Source organism: Mauremys reevesii, linkage group 20 (genome assembly GCF_016161935.1).
Source record: "Mauremys reevesii isolate NIE-2019 linkage group 20, ASM1616193v1, whole genome shotgun sequence".
Classification (NCBI taxonomy): Eukaryota; Metazoa; Chordata; order Testudines; family Geoemydidae; genus Mauremys; species Mauremys reevesii.
In genome coordinates, this window is record NC_052642.1 from 19,788,292 (window position 1) to 19,808,253 (window position 19,962).

General features: G+C 38.8%; 1 protein-coding gene across 6 annotated transcripts in view; it reads right to left on the reverse strand.

Annotated features, from left to right (window-relative positions):
• Nucleotides 1–19,962, reverse strand: part of VMP1 (vacuole membrane protein 1) — an 83,967-nt gene that overhangs the window by 52,422 nt on the left and 11,583 nt on the right. For 5 of the 6 annotated variants that reach the window (XM_039507390.1, XM_039507391.1, XM_039507388.1 and 2 more), the window contains 4 exons: nt 18,559–18,660; nt 15,788–15,923; nt 12,941–13,031; nt 10,296–10,406 (listed from right to left, as the gene is read on the reverse strand). In XM_039507390.1, the coding sequence (XP_039363324.1) occupies nt 10,296–10,406; nt 12,941–13,031; nt 15,788–15,923; nt 18,559–18,634 (414 nt within the window). In that variant the 5' untranslated portion in view covers nt 18,635–18,660. Of the gene's footprint in view, nt 1–10,295; nt 10,407–12,940; nt 13,032–15,787; nt 15,924–18,558; nt 18,661–19,033; nt 19,392–19,962 lie in introns of those variants that run through there. The other variant, XM_039507389.1, reaches the window with a different exon arrangement.

Below are 19,962 nucleotides of genomic sequence, written 5' to 3' on the forward strand. Positions count from 1 at the left end.
ATTCTATATTTGATTTAAGATAAATAAGAAAAACAAGAGCTAGTTTCTCATGGGAAACAGCCGGCTAGCTTTGCCACAGCCTGCGACTCATCTCATACTTATCTACTAAGTCATTACACCTCTCAGGAAAGCAAGACTAAGTTACAGCACCTTTTATCTTCAGGACTGGCGGGCAGCTAAACACACAGAAAACTGTTCATTTCAGATGTGACTAAAAGGGAAAATTGGCACGGAGATAGTTGGCTAATAAGCCAAGGCATTTTCAGCAACTGCAACAGCTGGGAATCAGAGAGGTTGCTAGTCCATATTCATCTAATAAGTACAGACTATGAGCACATGGAGATTTCTGACTCTGGGAAGTTTTTTTCCCCTTCCTCTTCTGAAATCAACCCAGTCTATCCACATATCACTAGGGCCCAAGAATGCCTAATGATTTCACATATTATCTGAGTTGCAATGCAAGCTGTAAAGCAGGAGTTAAGAACAAAGTAGTTTTCTCAGCTTGGGACTTCTTTAGCTTTCCAAATCGTTTGGGCTAGCTTTGATGTACTCATTTTGTATTCCCATATTTGCACTAATTTTACATCGGGAACCTAGACATTTAATTTAGCACTTTTCTATTCCCACCTCAGTAAAGTCTTTCCCCTCAGAGCATGGCTAATGGAAATCCCAGATGATGAACAACACGCTCTAAACACAACTGAACAAGAGTCACCAGGGGATGATGCATGTGGTGCCGTTAAACGTGCAGCATAGCCACAGTGTTACTTCCAGGAGAAACTCCGGCTTTGGCGTGATAGTATAACAAAATACAGCCATTTTACAAGAATACTTATTGGAAATTAAAGATGCCACCCAGAACACCCGTCTGCCCCCAGAGTAGCAGTTACAAGCAGATTTCTGGTTCCATATCGGCAGAATTGAAATGCGAGGCAAGGTAGGAAGTGTGAGGATTTATACTCTGCTCCTGTCCTCTCTCAGCACCCATCTGCCCTGAGGTCTGCATTCTCCCACTTTCCTCCTTTAACCAGTGATATATTTTTATGATCAGTGAAGAGCACATTACAATATCAATTCAAATTGACATGGTATTAAAGCCTACTCAGCCTTTCCATGGTTTGCTGTGTTATGTTTTACCTTCTCTCTGCCCTGTTCTTGTGAGCAAAGAGCAACATGAAACATACAAAATTCAGATCTGCATATGGGAACAGAACAGAGGAAATAACAGAATGTGTGCATGACTGGGAAAACACAATACACTAAGTTTATTATTGTAGGGTCTCCCAACAAAGCAGTTTGAATTGCAGACACAATGCGGAACAGAACTGAGAAAATAAAACAAAACTTATTTTCATAAGAGAGTTTGAAATATGCAGCTTGTCAATCTTTGAAAGATCAAAATATCATGCCAACCATCTACTCTCCTCCCTCGCTGGACAGAACTCCAAGTCACCTCTGCTGGCTAAAATGTTCAATATTGTTTAAGTGCCACCACTACACTAACATCTTATAGACATTTAAAGACTAAGTGCCAGGAAGCCATTCCCTAGTGTATTGCTTCACCTCATGCAAGAGGTTTATTATAATGATTCAAATGTTAGTCAGGCTTCAGAAAAGATGTCTAGATTCTGATGTATGACCACTTTAAACACCACTGGGAAGACACACAATATTTCTATGATTGCTAAGAATTCAGTTCCCTGTTCTGTATATTTTTACAATTAATACGGACAGATAAACATGAGCATGGTTTGTCCCACAAGACTCACATTTTATGACAGGCACCCTTAAAATAAACAAGATTTCACCTGGAGAGAAGACTTAAGAAAATTAGCATAAGAAATTTACCCAACTAAATTGGTAGCACTGCACAGTTTAATCCATTAGGACTCTTGCAATGCATAGTTGTGTTTTTAGTCTAAATGCTTCCAGCATCAAGGAGAATACAGCCCATGTGGAAATTAACGAGGAGTTCCCATCAAACAGTGATAGACAGAATTAATTTTCTAAGCTCCATGTTGATCCATGTGTTCCAGGATGTTTCACTTCATTGTAAATAGCTTAGGACAGCTAAAGGAAGTTGGTTTTAAAGGCATGAAGGAAACAAATGAGACAGAAACAGAGTCACGAACAATCCTCATACGAACAGGTGTCATTTCAATATATTTCTGAATCATATTCTGTGTTCAACACACATTTTTCTTTCAACTACCTTACCCGGTCAACAACAGTAATCTGATCCCAGATATTGGGCAGGACAGAACTGACCCTTGTTTAGTCTGTTCTAGGCTTGTAAGCCGACATGCAAACTGAAGAATGATGCAAACTGGAAATGGACACTTTCTTCAGCTAGAAGAATTACAGGCAGGGGGGAAAGAAAACACATTCCCCATCTTGCTAAAGAAGCAAGCTCTTTATTTGTTTCTCACATTTTTCTACACACATGGAACCCATCAATCTTCTAATTACTAACATTAATTTTGAAGGATGCATATGACAAGGGTAAGACTCCTTGCAAAGTAGTGGAGAATCAGTAAAAGGCAGTCAATAATTTAATAGCAACATTTTATACGTGAACAACAAAATGGAGGCTGCCATTCTGCCATTCTGGCAGCTTTTAAAAATATTTGTTCTTACAATCAAAGGCTGGAAAGGCAGGTGAGTGCATGGCATTTGCAAAATTACCAAATAGTAACTTTGTTCCAATTCCAGCACGGGGCAGAAATGAAAACAAGTTTGGTGATTCTTGGAAATAGTGTGACCACTTCACAAAATTACCACACAACTGAACAAAAACCCTCTCCAGTGTTACCAGCTTTTGCATGAGTCTTGGGATATTCGGTGTTCTTAAAAGCCCAGCTCCTGGAGTTAGATGATTACAAAGAAATTGCAGATTTCATTTAAGAAAAATAAGATTTTCCTGCCATGTAGACTTAAACCAAAAAAAAACCACCCACCATGACCTGACTATACCCTAAAGACCCAAAACCTAGAGGCAAAATAAGAACCCCCATATTTGTTGTTTGTTTAAAATTTCATGATTTAACGGCAACCTCATGACTTCGGAGGACCTGACATGGTTTTTGAATGATTGGTGTTGGCAACAGTATTTGTACAAGTTAATTAACCAGTGATTATTGCACAAGATGTTTGGATTTTAAGTCAGCAGATCCCAAACTGAATTACCTGACATTTAGGTCAGACCAAATGGGTCTTTTTTCAGTTCCAAGCTGCTGAACTCATGGAAGAACAGTTTGTGAGCTCCTGGCCCAATCAAACAAACCCCAGAGCTGATTAGTTCATTTTTGTGTTTCAATCTCCAACCTAGAAGGAATCCAAACACACTCCTTCTGTGCCCACTTAGTTGTAAGGAGGATACAACATTTTTAATTCATCTTCTGTCTTCATAAGACTGTTTTTATTACTTGTAGTGGACGGCAGTTACTGCAATGTCACTTCCTTTCTTTTATTACAAGATGATTTTTCACCGAGGTTTCGTTACAGAGACTAACCCCACATATGAAAGCTTTGAAGAATTTAACATCCCTTCTATCATCCACACACAATGCATTCCTGTATTCTGCCACTGTGGGTAAGGCCTGGAGGTTCTCGTTACACTCTTACATTTCCTGTTTGTTCTATTTCATACCAAGACTATCAATGAAAACCTATTCAACAGTTGCTCCACTTGGCTCTAGTGGTAATTAGACATACAAATTCATTTTTACAAATATCACGTAACTCCAAGAGCTAAAACTGTTCCCCCCACCCTGCTTTTCTGATCTGTAAGGGATTCACTTCCACTTAGCCATCAACGTTAGGACAGAAAACAAATGATCAGCTCCACGAGGCCATTGACCTTTTGTTTTTGCACAGGTTTTTTTTAAATGAGCAATAATTCTGAAATTGTTTTCTGCTTGTCTCAGTTTCATCTACTTTTGCAATTTCTATGCCAGAGATGAACTGAAACCAAGTCACGAGGCAAGGGGATTTGCTGAACACTACACAGCATTCGCAAGCAATACTTCAAACAAGTGCTCCACCTAGCGTCAATTATTATTAAAGTATGCACTGCAAACCAATCATATGGTCACAAGTTCAACTGGCAGCTCATTCATTACTTTTTGTAACGGCAAAGAGACCTCCTTAAGTGATATAAATTCCTTGCATATGACTAGCTACCTCTGGTCATCTGCTCTTCTGGTAACTAGGTGATTCATTCTGTTTCTGTTTGAAAATGCCAGCAATTTGTGAGAAGTTATTTTTGACCATAGAAAGCAGCAGTGGGACGATGGAAAAAATGTCTGAATTAGTGGCCAAATAGATTTTGTATCCCTACAGAGCTACATGTCAATTTCTATTTTTAAAATGTTATTTTCAAAAGAGATGTAAGAAAAACAGTGTCTTAAGGAAATTAAGCCAGCAGGCTTGTTTTGAAAAGTGTCAGAATGAAGATTTATCGGAAGAATCATGTAGTCTTCTTCTATACTATATTTTAAAGCTGTATTCCATTCCAACCTTGTGCTCAGAGTGACACTTAGTGGCAACGGTGACCTTTGTTTCCCAAAAGTCTAGTTAAAATGTTGCATTTTTCACTGGCTAAAAAAAACAAAAGCAGCATGAAACTAGAAACCGATCCAGAGCAGCAATTTTAGGTATAGTCTAATGTCAAGGAAGTTCCTCAAGATAACTAGTAAATGGCAGTTAAGTGTAAGAATAACCTTTAAATATTAAACATTGACACTCAGGCACGCTCAATAGGATCCCTCTAGTAGTCAAAGAGCAACAAAACCTAAATACAAGCAATCAGATTTGAATTGATACTAACCACAGTCCCTTACTGACAGTAAACCACTCCAAAGTAGAGATTGCTTTAGATTTTAATACCTACCCCTTCATGCAGGACTGCCACCCCCATGCTCTTACCTTCTAATATTATGATCTACCTCTCTGTGGATGACAGGACGAGTAGCTGGATTGAGATCCTTTGAAAGATCCAGCCAAACCATTGTTTTAACACTTGGAAAATAACCAACTAGGTCAGAGAGAGCAAACATCCAGGGTCATTCACATATTGGATCTACTGCACACATAATTCTACTGAATTATTTGCCAAGCTAACAGTTTGCTTGTGCATAGTTTTTCTACTTTTACTATAGTTGTACATATCAAATATAGGGCTATGTATTTAAAAAAGATGCACCTGTATCATATATGCTATATGCTAGCACGTCCCAGAAGTCAGTACTTAATAGTGAAGACATTACTGCAAGTAGCAACAAACGCTCAGAAGCACATGGGTCGGCCTGACAGCACTATTATATAATCATGTAATTGCATTTTCAACAATCTCATTGTGCATTCAGATTTAGTATGAGCAATTAATTACGAGTAATTTAAAAAAAAAAAAACCCACTTTACTGGTGCTCTACTCTCCACTCCCAACAAATCAAGTCACTGAGGCCTGATTTGATTTTCACATCATTTTGAAGTGTTTTCATCAACGGTATCAAAGCAGAAATCCTTTTACCTGCTAATGACGTGTACACAAGTAATTTATTGTTAGATCTGGTTTAAATGAGTATGTTAAAAATGGGAGGTGAATATATATTAATAACAAAGGAGAATGTATAATGTGCAATGAACACAAAATCTTTTACCTAGAGTGCTTGGGGGTTATTTAAAAAAAATCTGATATACTGGACAGCTAAATGAACCAGTTTGAGAGACCTAATATAACTGTATGATGAGTTGGAGAACTTCTGAATACACCTATTTTCACCTGGACTAATAATTTATACTGCTTTTCTGTAAGACTTCCATTAAACTCTGCAGTTGCACCTAGCAGTTAGTACTTTGTGTTTCCTTTGATGTAGGGTATAAATTCTCAGATTCAGGAGCTATCGGATACAAAATTGATATTATACTACACATACACTTAATTAACTCAACACTGCCCTTAGCAATAGAGAAAAAAATTAATACTTTTGATCCTTAAATTGGTAGCATTCTGGAAAGTCATTAAGAGCTCCACATATTTACATTTAGAAGGATTATATTTTTATTGGTAAATGTCTGTAAATGTCCATTTCACCATACACATGAACAGATGACAAATATTTCCATAGATTATAGCAGAAATTTATAGACTGGCAAAAAAGAAAAATGCTGCTTGAGAACTTATTAGAGTTTGATTTAAGGATATTTAATTAGTATTTTTTGACATATGATGTTGACAGTGTTTTAATGGTATAAAGCTTTAACTTTTTGAATCTCAACATTTACTGTCATTAAATAATTATTGTCTCACCACCCACCATAATTTTGTGCAACTGTGAACATTTAAATTGACGTCAATATTATCTGTCAAAATTATAAAACTAAAAATCTATTTCTGCCAAGCCTACATACATTGCAGATTTGTGTTTTTACACGTGTAGTGCCACCTAGTGACTGCAGGACCAGCATTACTGCACATAACTGAGTTAATACAACTAAGTGACACCATGGTTGAAAACAATCAAGAAGTGAGAAATTCTCAAGTTAATGGTCCACAGAACAGCCATCATTGGGACCTCCTGTGTTCGCACAATATTTTCTATAAGTGTTTATGAAAGGAGGAAAGAAACAGCATCTATGCTTCCTCTGCCTATTTACCACTAGGGACTTGTCTACACTGGCATGCAAAATCAGCACTGCTGTGATCGATGCAACAACATCGATTTAGTGGGTCAGGTGAAGACACAATAAGTCGATGGCAGAGTGCCTTCCCATTGACTTTAGTACGCCATCTCCCTGAGAGGTGGAAGGTAAGTCGGCGGAACAGCGTCTCCTGCAAACACAGCGTGGTGTAGACACTGTGTTAGGCTGATGACAGCTACGTCGCTTGGGGGAGGGGTGTGTGTGATTTTTTTTCACACACCTGAGTGATGTAATTCACATCGACTTAAGCAGTGGTGTAGACCAGGCCTAGGACAACTTACAGCATTCCCTCCATATAATGAGAAATTGCTTCTCTGCTCAATTTATCCAAAGAGTATGTAAACAGCACACACATTTTTCCTGTATTAATGCACTTAAGTTAATTGTGTTACACACCTATTGAATTTTAACACCCTATAATAAATTCCCTCTAGTTATTCAGAGCAGTCTATTTTGTCTGTTCTTTTACATTGAAAGATCTGTGTTTAGATGTTGCTGTTTTCTGGTATGACTGTTGAATTTACGTTAAGGTCATCTGACTCACAATCCACACAGGTTCATATGCTGGCACACAACACCAGTATGTGGATGTCTCCAGTTCTCCCAAGTGTTTAACTGTACTGTGGAAATGCATTTTCAAAGAGAACCTAGTCCCCAATCATGAAGTCTTCCACTATGCTAGTCCAATTTTCTGCTTCTCTCAAGTAATGTCTCATATTGGAGTCAACATCTCAGTTACTTAATTCCATACTAACGTGCAAATTTTCAACAAGTCAGAGCTTTGAGTTACGCTAAATCAGTGGTTCTCAAACTTTTGAGCTGGTGACCCCTTTCACATAGCAAGCCTCTGAGTGCAACCCCGCCCCCCCTTATAAATTAAAAACATTTGTTTATATATTTAATGCCATTATAAACACTGGAGGCAAAGCGGGGTTTGGGGTAGAGGCTGACAGCTCACAACGCCCCCCCCATGTAATAACCTCGTGACCCCCTGAGGGGTCCCGACCCCCAGTTTGAGAACCCCTGTGCTAAATGGACTCACTATGGTAGGTGGATGATCAGAAGCTGCTCAGAGTTTGAATGGCAACTAGGAGGTGCAGATAATAAAGACGGGGTTAAGATCTTGAATTAGGGGCACAAATGGAAATGTTTGGTGGGTCTCATCCTAGTATTCACATTTCCAATACAAAATCCACCACATTTGGCATTATCTGCTCAAGAGAAATGCAAGGCTAAGACAAGAGGATAAGAATCACAAATAAGACATCGTGAGAACTTCATAGAAGAAACGTAATATCTGCCCACATTGTATCTGGCAGTTCAGAGAGAAAATAGACCCTCATTTGCAATTGCTACACTCGCCTCCAAAGTAAGACGTTTCAGACAAAAGACAAAGCCTATTTTTCTTTATCAATTTTCGATGGAGTTGAGAGTTTGACAACCATAGATTTGTGCCCGCTTAGTATGAATGTCTGATTTAATTTAGGCAGGCAGATGATGTGCCCTTGAAGGCAACTTTATTAGCAGAAGGATCTTACAAGTCCCGCAATAAGTACTTTCAATAAACCAGCATTAATCCAAGCTTCTCTGCCTACATGATGTTATTTTATGTTGTGTTAGGACAGCTGTTCACTCATTCACTCTGCAGACACACTTAAGGCAGGTTAATAACTTGACAAAAATTAAGCAAGCTACACAACTGTCAGTTCATGTATCCTGCTTCAAACAGGCAAATGTAAGTAGAACACTGCCCTGTTTCATTTGCTTTTCTATTTTAAAGGAAATAAAATACTTAACATATGAACTCTCCTTTACTATAGATCTAAAAAGGCTATTCACTGTACCTTATGGTGGAGCTCTTCAGTAATGCTGCATCTCCAATGTTTCCTTCTAGCCCCTATAAACTCTCCACTGTGTTACAACAAGTTGATGAAATGACCCTCTCAGATTTCAGGCATGCTTGGCTGCTACGTGACTTTTCACACTTCACAGAACTAGCAATAATATATAGCCTAGGATTAATGCTCTGATGCGCAGTGAGGTAAATGTCCATAATATCGTTTTCCCAACAGTCCTATTCAGTTACAGTTTTACCAATATGCTGTCAGCTCACTGGAGCAAGGGGCCATGTCTTCCAATCCAGCCCTGATACTGCACAGGGCTTTTGGGTGCTATCACAATACAAAAGACATTCCAGTCAATTCCAGCCTGTAAGCAGAGAAAAGCTACTATTTTCTAGTTAAAGCAAAATATTTTTACAGTAGAAAAATCTAGGCAGGATTCTCAATAGGAATCCTGAGAGCTCTGTCATTTTCCATGCACTCTCTTCTACTGTCAACAACTGTCTGCACATGTAACCCTATGCTTTAAACTTCCCCCTGCAAACAATGGAAATGTGTGTTTTTTAAGTGCGGGATGGACAATTATCCTGCACTTGCTGATAAAAATATAACCCCTTTATTTACATTTGCACACACATTCCTCTTTACTCATCTCTCCATTTTACAGAGGGGAAAAATAAAGTAAAGCAGAGCCAGAGTGTATTAAAACATTACATATAACTCAAATTAACAACCGAGTAACCTTGCCAAGCTCTTTTCATCTTAATTCAGAGTGAAGATGATAGTTATGTCTCCCCTTTTCTGCTCCCGACAAAGACTTTAGGAAAGCAGTTATGGTGCAAACACATCCCTAATGCTCAAGTGAATGCATCCTACACAGCTGTCATTCAGTCTGAGTGGCATTGCTCTATTGCATGGAAAACAAGAGTTCTCCTGTTTCCCGAAATGCTTTATGTGTCATTGTTCATGATTAAAGCAATCCTAAAATTAAACCATCAGTAACTCTTCCAAGTACAACATGGGGTTGGTTGCACAAAATGGTTTTAATTATTTTTTGCAGCCATGAAGCCTTTTTTAAAACCATGAGAGTTGTTTCGTAACCAAAGAACTAACCCAATGGCCAAAAACAAAACAAAATTTTCCTGACTTTTCAAGGTAATGAAGTTGAGATAAACAACATAATGTGGTTTTCTTCAGAGAGATTTAGAGGTTAATTTACTATGGTATCTAGACTTGTTTTTCCTGTATCTTGTTATTTAAGAAACAGAATTACTGTGGACTGAGCTATAAGAATAAATTTACTGCACGTTTCGGAAGCTTCAGCTAGGAAAATTAACATTTTGATCTACCAAAAAAACCCAAGCATCCTAAAAAGTCCAGTCCAGACCCCATTTTCCATCTGTCACAGCTACTTCATACTAGAAAACTTCCTTGCTTATTTAAGTGCATTAATTAGTGCAGATAGCATTGAAAATTATTATTACAAATTATGGGTCCAATTCTGCAAGGTAAAGACAATCTTCAACTGCAGGGCCTCACCAAGAGTTCAATATGAGATATAGCATACAGACAACAGAACAAGGTTACAAAACACCATTTAACAAAGATAACATCACAGAGACTCAACAGCATGGATGAATTTCTTTAAAAGTCCACAAGTATATAACACCTAGGTCATATATAGCACTTTTCATCCACAGATCTCAAAGCACTTTATAAATAGGAAAGAAAATATGGTTGTAGGTTTCTTACCAAATAGAGTAGAAAGGTATGAAGACCTGTTCCGAGTCCAACAGAGGACAGAATGCCTAAGCCTACCCAGTAGGCACACCACAAGAATTTTTTCTCCGTATACTGCACATACTGAAAAACAAGAAAAATCACAAAAGAAAAACAGGATGAGTGAATTCGCATGGAGGAGGAAAGAAAGATGCAATTGCTCTTCCTAAGTGTTTAAGCTAATTTATCAGTGTCAAAATGACCGAACTGGAATTCTAGACAGTTCTCAAAACAGGCTGATCTATGTAAGGTCAGCTAGGGTTAAAGATGTTATATGTAAACAGCAATGGGCCAAAGAGGATACTAATAAGCGTACTCAATGGTATAGTTGTAATTCAATTCCAGACACCATTAACGTCTTCATGATAAAGTAAAAGACCTGTCGGGAACACAGTGCCTGTTAAAGGTTATGGGATGGATAATCAGGAGACTAAGGCTCCATAGTTATCCACAGAACAGGTACGGAAGCAGTGTAAACTTCCTCAAGATGCTCTGCTGAACTACCTCAACCCTAATCTGTCAGAGCCACCTAGTGGTGAAATGGGAGTTCAGTTGAATTCTAAACTGACAAAATTGCCAGCTACTACCAAATGCTGTTAGAATCATAGACTTTAAAGTCAGAAGGGACCATTATGATCATCTAGTCTGACCTCCTGCACAACGCAGGCCACAGAATCTCACCCACCCACTCCTGTATCAAACCCCTAACTTATGTCTGAGCCACTGAAGTCCTCAAATCATGGTTTAAAGACTTCAAGGTGCAGAGAATCTTCCAGCAAGTGACCCGTGCCCCACGCTGCAGAAGAAGGCAAAAAAAACCCAGGGCCTCTGCCATCTGCCCTGGAGGAAAATTCCTTCCTGAGCTCAAATATGGCGATCAGCTAAACCCTGAGCATGGGGGCAAGACTCTCAACATTCTGACGATAAACCCATTGCTTAAAATATCTACATAAAGTGAACACTGAGGGGGCAAGAGCATAGCCACGCCTCATTTCATTTTCTTTTTTACTTGATCAAATATTTGTGAGGTATTGGCCCAACAATTTTGTGAAGCAGAGTTGATGGCTCAGTCCAGAATCATTTCAGAGGCCAAAGAGCCAGATGGTAGTGACTTAGTCACTATCTACATGGGGTGAGTTTGAGTGTTCTATATTTTCTTAATAAAAGCAATGGTAAGAGAAGACTTGGAAGGGGAATTCTAAGTGATTACTCTATTAGCTTCTGGATTTAAATAAAGGTGTGCCTGTGTTAAAAACAGAACAGCACGTTTAGGAGTTCTGCAATGTAACAGACTTGATTTTCTAGGTCAAGGATAAGAACAAGATGAGTCACATCAGAGGATGGGAGACAACAAGCACTAGAGGCCATTTTCAATATTGAACTCCAGTTAGTGAAAGGGAACAATACCAATCAGAAAATGGCAGCACTTGGATCTCCTGGCTGAGGTTGGGAATCAAAGCCCAGCTGAAATGCAAAGGGTAATTTCTCTAGCACCACCAAACATTTACAAAGCAAAGGTGAGGCTCTCACTATGCCTGTAAAAGCACCTAAAAGGCAGTTAGCCTAACAGTTTGGCAGAATGAAATGTACTTTAATGCTTCAAAACTGCACAAGATTCTTCCCCATGTACATGACTCATTGGACTAACCTATTCTTAGGTCTCACAAAACTATACCAACGGATTCAATTACAATCAGAAAAGTTATTGTGCTAAGTTACTACATAAAAAATCTGGTGTGGGAGTTAGGACTCTTGCTGCACATGTTGCAAGCACCACAGGTGGCCAGTCGAATTTCTGAATGGGGAAGCAGGTGGAGGTGGATTTAGGCAAGATTTTTGGAACCTGAAAGGGCTGCATGGAAGAGAGAGTCAGAGCAACAAAAAGGGACAGCTGATAGCTTGTAGCCAGCCATCTCCTTTGCAGGGCTGGGCTGATAGGGCTGTCTCCCACAGGACAACATCGGAGACTTGGTATTGCCTTCCTCCCTGCCTTACATTTCTATCGATGCAAAAAGTATCAATCTTCATGTCACCTGAGAGGCAGGTCAGTATTAAATCCATTTTAAAGGAACTGGGAGCAACAGCACTAGGATTTGAACTCAGGAGCTCCTGACTCACACCCCCATGCTCAGTCCATTAGATTATTCTATTTCCGGAGAGAAAAGACCATCCCAGATGGTTTGGAGAATCCTCTGCAAGGAGAAAGAAAATCTACCTAGGAGCCCTGACATTTTGGTAGATTATGGTTCCATTTAGCCTTAGTTTTCCTGACAGCAGAGCCCAGTGCTGAACACTCTGAAAAGCAGATGTGGAGCGGCACTGCAGCCTTGGACAGAGTTACTTATTCAGAGATGGATGACAAGTAGAATACATGTGGCTGCAGAGAGGTGGACTGAATGATCTGATAGGTCTTCCCTATCTTTACCATCTATGATTCATATGCTATGTGGCAGAAGGGAGTGCAACTACAGGGGGAATTAACAGCTGCATAAAATGAACGCTCAGATAGATGCATTACCATTCCTGTATGACATTATTCAATCCCCTCAGTATATGTTTTGATAGGAAAGGCAGGAAGTGCCAGCCACAAAAGAAAATAATGTGGATGAACTGCATACCTGTTGATGTGTTCCTTCTATATAATACGCAGCTGTAAGCACTGCAAGCAGCAGCAAAAAAGACACCACGATACTTCGGCGATGCCACAATCTTAAAAGACAAATTACAGTTAGGGTCATTCATATTTTTCCATGCATTGCAAAGCCACCTCTATGTCATTGTAGAACAGCTTTGTTGGGGTGCATGAAAAGGGTAAAAAGGCAGTCTGACAAATCTGTTATTTTAGATATAGGTCAAAGCTCTCTTAAAAGAACTGAGAAGTCTTGATGTTTTCATTTGGAACTGGAATAAAAGAGTTCTATTACACAAACTGAAAGCATTTTTCATCCAATTAACTCCATGTTCTACAAACATTAAGCCTTGAACCAAAGATAACTGATACTGCCGTATTATCAGTTTTACTGGGGGGTAAAGCAAGGTACAAAGTAGTTAAGTAAGTTGGCCAAGGTCACAGTAAGTCAGTGGGAGAGCTGGGAACAGAACCTAAAACTCCCAACGCTGAGTCATATGCTCTGACCAGTAGGTCAAAATGGCATTAGAAAGGGTAGCCTTATAACTATTTGGGTTCTCTCTTAATCTGTTGAAATTAAACCTTGAAAAGGTCTCTTGTTGCAGCTCAGAAAAATTAAATGTGAAAACCATCCAGTTAATTATCAAGTGTAAGGAAATTATCAGTGGGGGCGGAAGGGGAGAAGTATTTCTTTATGTAATTTGAGATCCAGCTACTTTGGTTTTTGTGTCTATCTAGCTTTACCAGGCTGCAATAAAACTCTTCCTCGTGCTTGGCTGTGCACAGCTGGTTAAGGAGAGATCATTTATTTTATACTTTTCTTGCCAATGTAACACAATTACACTCTCACCTATTGCCATATTATGGAAATTTTAATTTGCTGTTTCATCACGTTTTTAAAACACCACCATCAACTGTAATTAAGTAAATTTTAAAATAGTTAAAGTTTCAGGTATCACACTAGTCCCCTGCCAATTTTTGTGTTTTTACAACCACATCTGCCCTTATATGGCATTTTTCTCCCCTGCTGCAGTGTGCGAATCCCACCCAATCAACAGGGGGGAATCTCCATATAGGGAAAACAGTGAAACTGACTAAACACAAAGCACTCAAATGCATAATTAAACAAGGTAAAAACCTCACTAATCTCTTGCAATTACATAAATATTTGGTGTTACTTACTATTGTTTGGTGTAACAATAGGTTAAGAATTCAGACAGAAGTGCAATTCTTAGATTGACACTCACCCTTTAAAGCACCATTTAACAACAATATAGTATAATCCAGCATAGGACAATCTGAATTTGTGTCTGTTAATATGTTAAAGCAGAATCAGGAAAGTTATTTTCTGTGAATACTGCATAACGTTAGTGTTCAAAATATTGCTGTGTTACAATACAAGATGTAAGACAGATACCTGGTTTTCTATATTTTAAACTTGCGTAACAATCAAATTGGATAAAATATCAACTCAAATGTTATTTTCTAGGGTGTACTTTAGTAACTTGTTAGAGAATTTTAAATAAACAGCTGTCACAAATGTATAACATGGGACATGGAAAAACAGTTCTCAAAAGGAATAAGCCCAAGGACACAGAAAGAAAGCAAGTGCAAGAGGATATTTTTCGGAATACACTATATAAGCCACAAACTATTTTTCACATGGGTCATTTCAGAAGATCAGCATTTAAGTTACTTAGTCCTCTGAATGGGCCCCATACATCAGCACTCTGCTTCTGGCCTGGAAAGTGGATGAAAGCAACTTGTTATCACCATGCTCAACTGACTAAAGAGCTTGTCTATACAGAGACTTTATGCACGGAAAGTCAGGATGTGAATCTATGCACACCAGCCTGCTGTGCTGTGGCCACGTAGACCCTGCAGCCGTGCACTAGAAGTTCAGTGTGCTTTGACATACACAGCAGGCTGATGCACATCCAAGCCTGCCATGCACTAAGTCTCCATAAAGACAAGCCCTCAGAGTAAGGGGCATTCTGACAATGGCATTACTAACATTACCCAAGACCACATCAGAGCATACCTACTGGGCTGGAAAATGATCCTAGGCTCTTATCTGAACACAAGCCCATTAATTATCAACATGCTAGGATGGCACGTTATTAATGCTGTTCTCTCGATAATTTTATTCATATTTCTTCTTCTCTAATACAAACCTTTTCATGTTTAGTACAGTAAGAATCTTAACTCTACACCTCCCTATTAGGAAAGGATGTTAGGCAGGTTGGGGGTAACAATCATAATCATGGTGAGAGTCTATTCAATATACTGTTTGCAAATAATAGTTTAAAGACAGAACCACTATAGATTATTTCTTACTGTGGAAGGGAACACGTCGGTTAAAAGCAAAGTCCTCTCTAGTTTCATACACATCAGTACAAGTGCCAGGCAATCTTGAACTTTGCCCTGATAGGGAGTTACTAATATCCCTTAATGAGTTTCAAAGGGATAATAATAATAAAATCTGAGCTCCCGTCTAGATGCAGTCATTAATACAATAGTTCATGCCCTCAGGGTCCCTAAGCACTATCTTGTCATTTCAAAGACGGATATTTAATTATTCAGAAATAAAGACGCTGATTCTTTTCTAGCTATCAAGGCAATTTGGAGTTTGATATCAATGTAATTTACACACAAGTTTTGGTGAGCAGTTGGGAATATGGTTTGTTTAAAATAATAATTAAAAAAAAGTATTTTTCTTTTAAACAGATTTATAACCATGAATCATCACGGAACGTGAGATGCCACAATGAACTACTGAATCAAAGCATGGGTTTCCCCACAGAGCTCAGTGGTGGAAATTAAAGATGATCTTTACTTTATGGTCCATTCCTTCAAGTTTATTAGGGTTTCCAGGAAAAAATACTGCAAGGTAATGAGCGGTTGTCTCCAGAGCACAATATTCTGCCTCTCTTCTCGGTCCCTTCGCTTCCGTTCACATGGCAAAGAGGGGTCTGGAAATGAAGATGGATGGAAGAGTTAATACATTGACCAGCTGACAGTTGACATTCCACTCCAACCAAAAGTTCCATGATATTTTTAACTTCTCTGGGAATTAACACTTGTGCTCACAGCAGCGTCTCCTCTTCCCTTTCTAGAGAGTTCCTCCAGGGGCTCTATGCATGTGAAGTGACCTACAGCAAAGGAAGGCTCATGACTCAGCTGACCAATTGCTCCAGAGTTTGATGGCCATGAAAATATTTAAACAAGAAATGTGCCTACCTGGGCTGCAAGGAACTGAGGGTTTGTAAGTCTTTATGCAAGAGACTATGCTACTTGCCTCCATACCCGGCTACATTCAGCCAATATCCATTCCCCATTGCAGGAGCCAAATTTTATCTTGAACTTTTTAATTTGGTCCCCTTCCATAACTATTTCCAATCAAATTGGATTGAATTGCATGTGCTCTTTACACAGTTTTGTGTGCTGGCCACTGTGTAACCGGAGAAGAACATCATACATTGTGCAAAGCACTTCAGGCCATGCTTGAATGATTACTTACAAAGGCCCATCCGCCCTATCTCCCAGACAAAGTGAACCCACTGAAAAATAGGGATCCCATCTAGAGAGCACACATTTTTGTTTCAACTGCTGTCTTTAGCCAACTTAGACATTACAAACGTGAAGAGAAGTTTCATTGCAGTAATTCAGTTATAAGACTAAACACTGCACACGGTTTAACAATCCCTGGTGCTACCCATTAAAAGTTAGAGAACAAGAATCGAAGGACTTTATGGGCAGTATTTAGTGCAGTTATCGAGACTACCATAAACGCTAATAAAAACTAACTACTTTGGATCAGGATGACTTGTCCAAGACCGTGTAAATCAAGGATTTTGCCAAGCTTGTCAGAAGAATTGGAATTTTGTTCACTCAGAAGCGCATATGTGCACTGAGACAAACAGACAAGATTACGAAGCAAACCAAGATATAGACTGGTTACCCTCATATTCCAACTAACAATGATTTTTCTATTGTTTTGTGCATCTAATAACATAAAATATTTATATAGTGCTTTACAAGTTCAGAGCATTTTACATACATTAACTAGTAAATCTCACATTCCTATGAGGTAGATAGAGAGGCCAGCCCATGGCCATATGGCATAATCAGGACTAAAATTCAAGATCACTTGACTTCCAGTCCTGTTTTAGACACTGGTCCACGTTGCCTTATAAGATAGCCTCTGATCCAATATGCAATTCATGTGTGAAATAAATTGTATCAGACACAAGTTACATCTAGTCCCATATCTTGTCTCTGACAGTAGCCAGCACCAGATTATTCTGAGGGATGTGCAAGAAACCCTATAGTAGGCAGATGTGGAATAACTTGCCTTCCAGGGGAGTCTCTTTCCAACCCCTACTAATTAAAGGCTGGTTTAAGCCGCTGAAGCATGAGGTTGTGTGTCCCTTCTAAAACTTTAATATAAAAAGCTTGCATATTCGTGTTACCCATACAAATATCCACCCCCTCTTTGAATAGTGCTATTTCACTGCCATTTCACAGAACATCTTTAACAAAGACACTTCACAGTTATTAAAAGTGCTACAAGATAGACTATGAACAAATACCAATAAAAGAAATGAAGGGTTGAAAAAGACCACAAACTTCACAATAGAAAACAGTGTGAGGAGGAGTAGAACAATAGGTTAAAGAGCAATAAATGAGTGGTTTGAAGAAATTTGGGGAAAAAAATTAATGATATCATAGAATCATAGAACTGGAAGGGACCTCAAGAGGTCATCTAGTCCAGTCCCCTGCACTCAAGGCCGGACTAAGTATTATAAACATAGAGGGAGATTATTCCACCTAAGAAAAACAGAAAGAAGGGATGCAAAGCAAACAGAGATGGCACTGGCACCCACTGGTTTCAGAATGGTGAAGTCCAGAGTGTACATATACGGTGACCAGAGACGAGGTAGGTAGGGAAAGAGAAAGAACCAGAATGCTAAACTGCATAGGGGCATGAACTGACACATACAAACCATATGAAGCTGATGGAAACAAGATAAGATTATTTTTACGAAATACAGCACAAAGCAGCCAACAAGTTATTTATGAAAAGATAAGATCCTATGCTCTAAGCATTATTTCTATGTTAGTTCAAAGAAATGGCCTACTGACAGAAACACACCTGCAAAGAGTAACCAAGAGAAGCTAACTGTTTTGTCAGCAATCCATCTTTAGCAAATGGCAAATTATAGTTTACAGAAGGGCTCATTCAGAAATTAAAATTTAGGTTTCTCCCAAAGTAGGGCAGATTTTTCACTGTCCGAGTACAAACTCTGGTGTCAAAGGGTTGAGTTGCTCGGAATGCTTTCTAAACCCAAACACCTGCCAAAAGATTTTTTTTTTTAAATTAGCACCTGATGCTGCAGCCCTTAAGCATACACTCATTCAAGCCAATAGGATTTGTGCATGGTAAGGATACAGAATTGGTTTAGGCAGTATACTTCTAGGTCAATCTCCCCCTCAGTTCTACTTGGGCTAAGTTTCCCAACCCACATATTCCCTCAGAGTCTGTTGAGGGTAATTGCAGGTACCAGACTGACTGGACTGGAGAAGGAACAGCCATTTTCAGCTTACCTGTAAAGTTCCCATTGTGCTGTTCTTTGATCATTCCTATGCGTCTCTGGTCACAATCTGTTCCATTCTCTGCCATTTCATAGATCAGTCACTTATGAGGATCTAATAGCAACCAAAAAAAAGTGTAAGTATAATGATTACTCATAACAGACAAGATTCCATTTATTACTTATTCCAAGGATGAAAAGGAGAGATCCTGCATCACTGTGCCAACGTTCAAGCCACCCCATTTTTGCTGGTTCCATGAGTGGTCACTGAAGACAAATTTCAGTTAATTTAAGCACTAGCTTCCTTTAATGTGACACACGTGAGTTCAAAACTGAAGTGTGGTGAACACAGAAAGTACGGACACCACTACAGCTGCTGGAGCTCAGACAGATAATAGTATGCTACCAGCTGGCTTTGCAGTTGACCACATTACAAAGCCAAGTTGTAACTCAAAAAACCCTACTTATATTAATTCTGAAATACTTACTGAAACCATATTTCCATATTCTCGATGTTCTTCACACCAGAAATTAGATCAGACGGCATGATGGCACATGCCCACCAGCTAATCATGCATGCAACAAGCCACCAAAATAGTACACATCCTTAATAAAAATAACCTAATTCAAGAACTAGGATATAGATTTGTCCCTTGTTTGCTAAAGCACAATCTAAAATAATAATTACAAAAACCAAAACAGTAAAAGCATGCTCTAAATCTGCCTCCTTCTAAAGCGATCTGAAAATTATACATTTCCTCCATTATTTGCTCTTTCCTTTTGTCTACATCTTTTCATCCTTAAAGAATTTTAACAACCAGCTACGTTCTTCCTTATTCACCAGTATAAGTGGTGCAACATGTGGGAGGACAGCCTGAAATAGAATGTTGCAACAGAGATTTTCTACTGACCAGCTGACAGTTCTTATGCAATAAACAAACAAAACACCCCCCACAACCTGGTGAAGTTCCCTACTTTAAAATTTAACTCTTGCATCTTAAAATAGCCTCTCAAAATTTGTTTTGGAAGAAATACTGTAGGAAGCTAAAACATCTTCTTTGCACTAAGTTTCTCTTGGTTGACAAAATAAGATTTACAGTTTTTGATAGGCTTCTCATGTCAGAAGGAAGAGAAGACTATTAACACGATAGTTACATAAACTGCACATTGGTAGGAAATGAAAACAGTTTTCAAGACAAATATTTATTTTTCCTTTATGTTACAAACATGGAAAAAGAAGCAAGGGGACACTCAGCTGTGCAGGAATGAGAGGTTCTCCCTTCAGTTTAAGGGGAATCAGCAACTTTAAATCTAGTCAATTTAAAAAATAAGTTGAAATATGTTTCAGATACTAGGACTTGGCCCAAATGTCCCTTCCTGACTTTTGTAGTTTTACAAATCTCATTTTACTATTTTA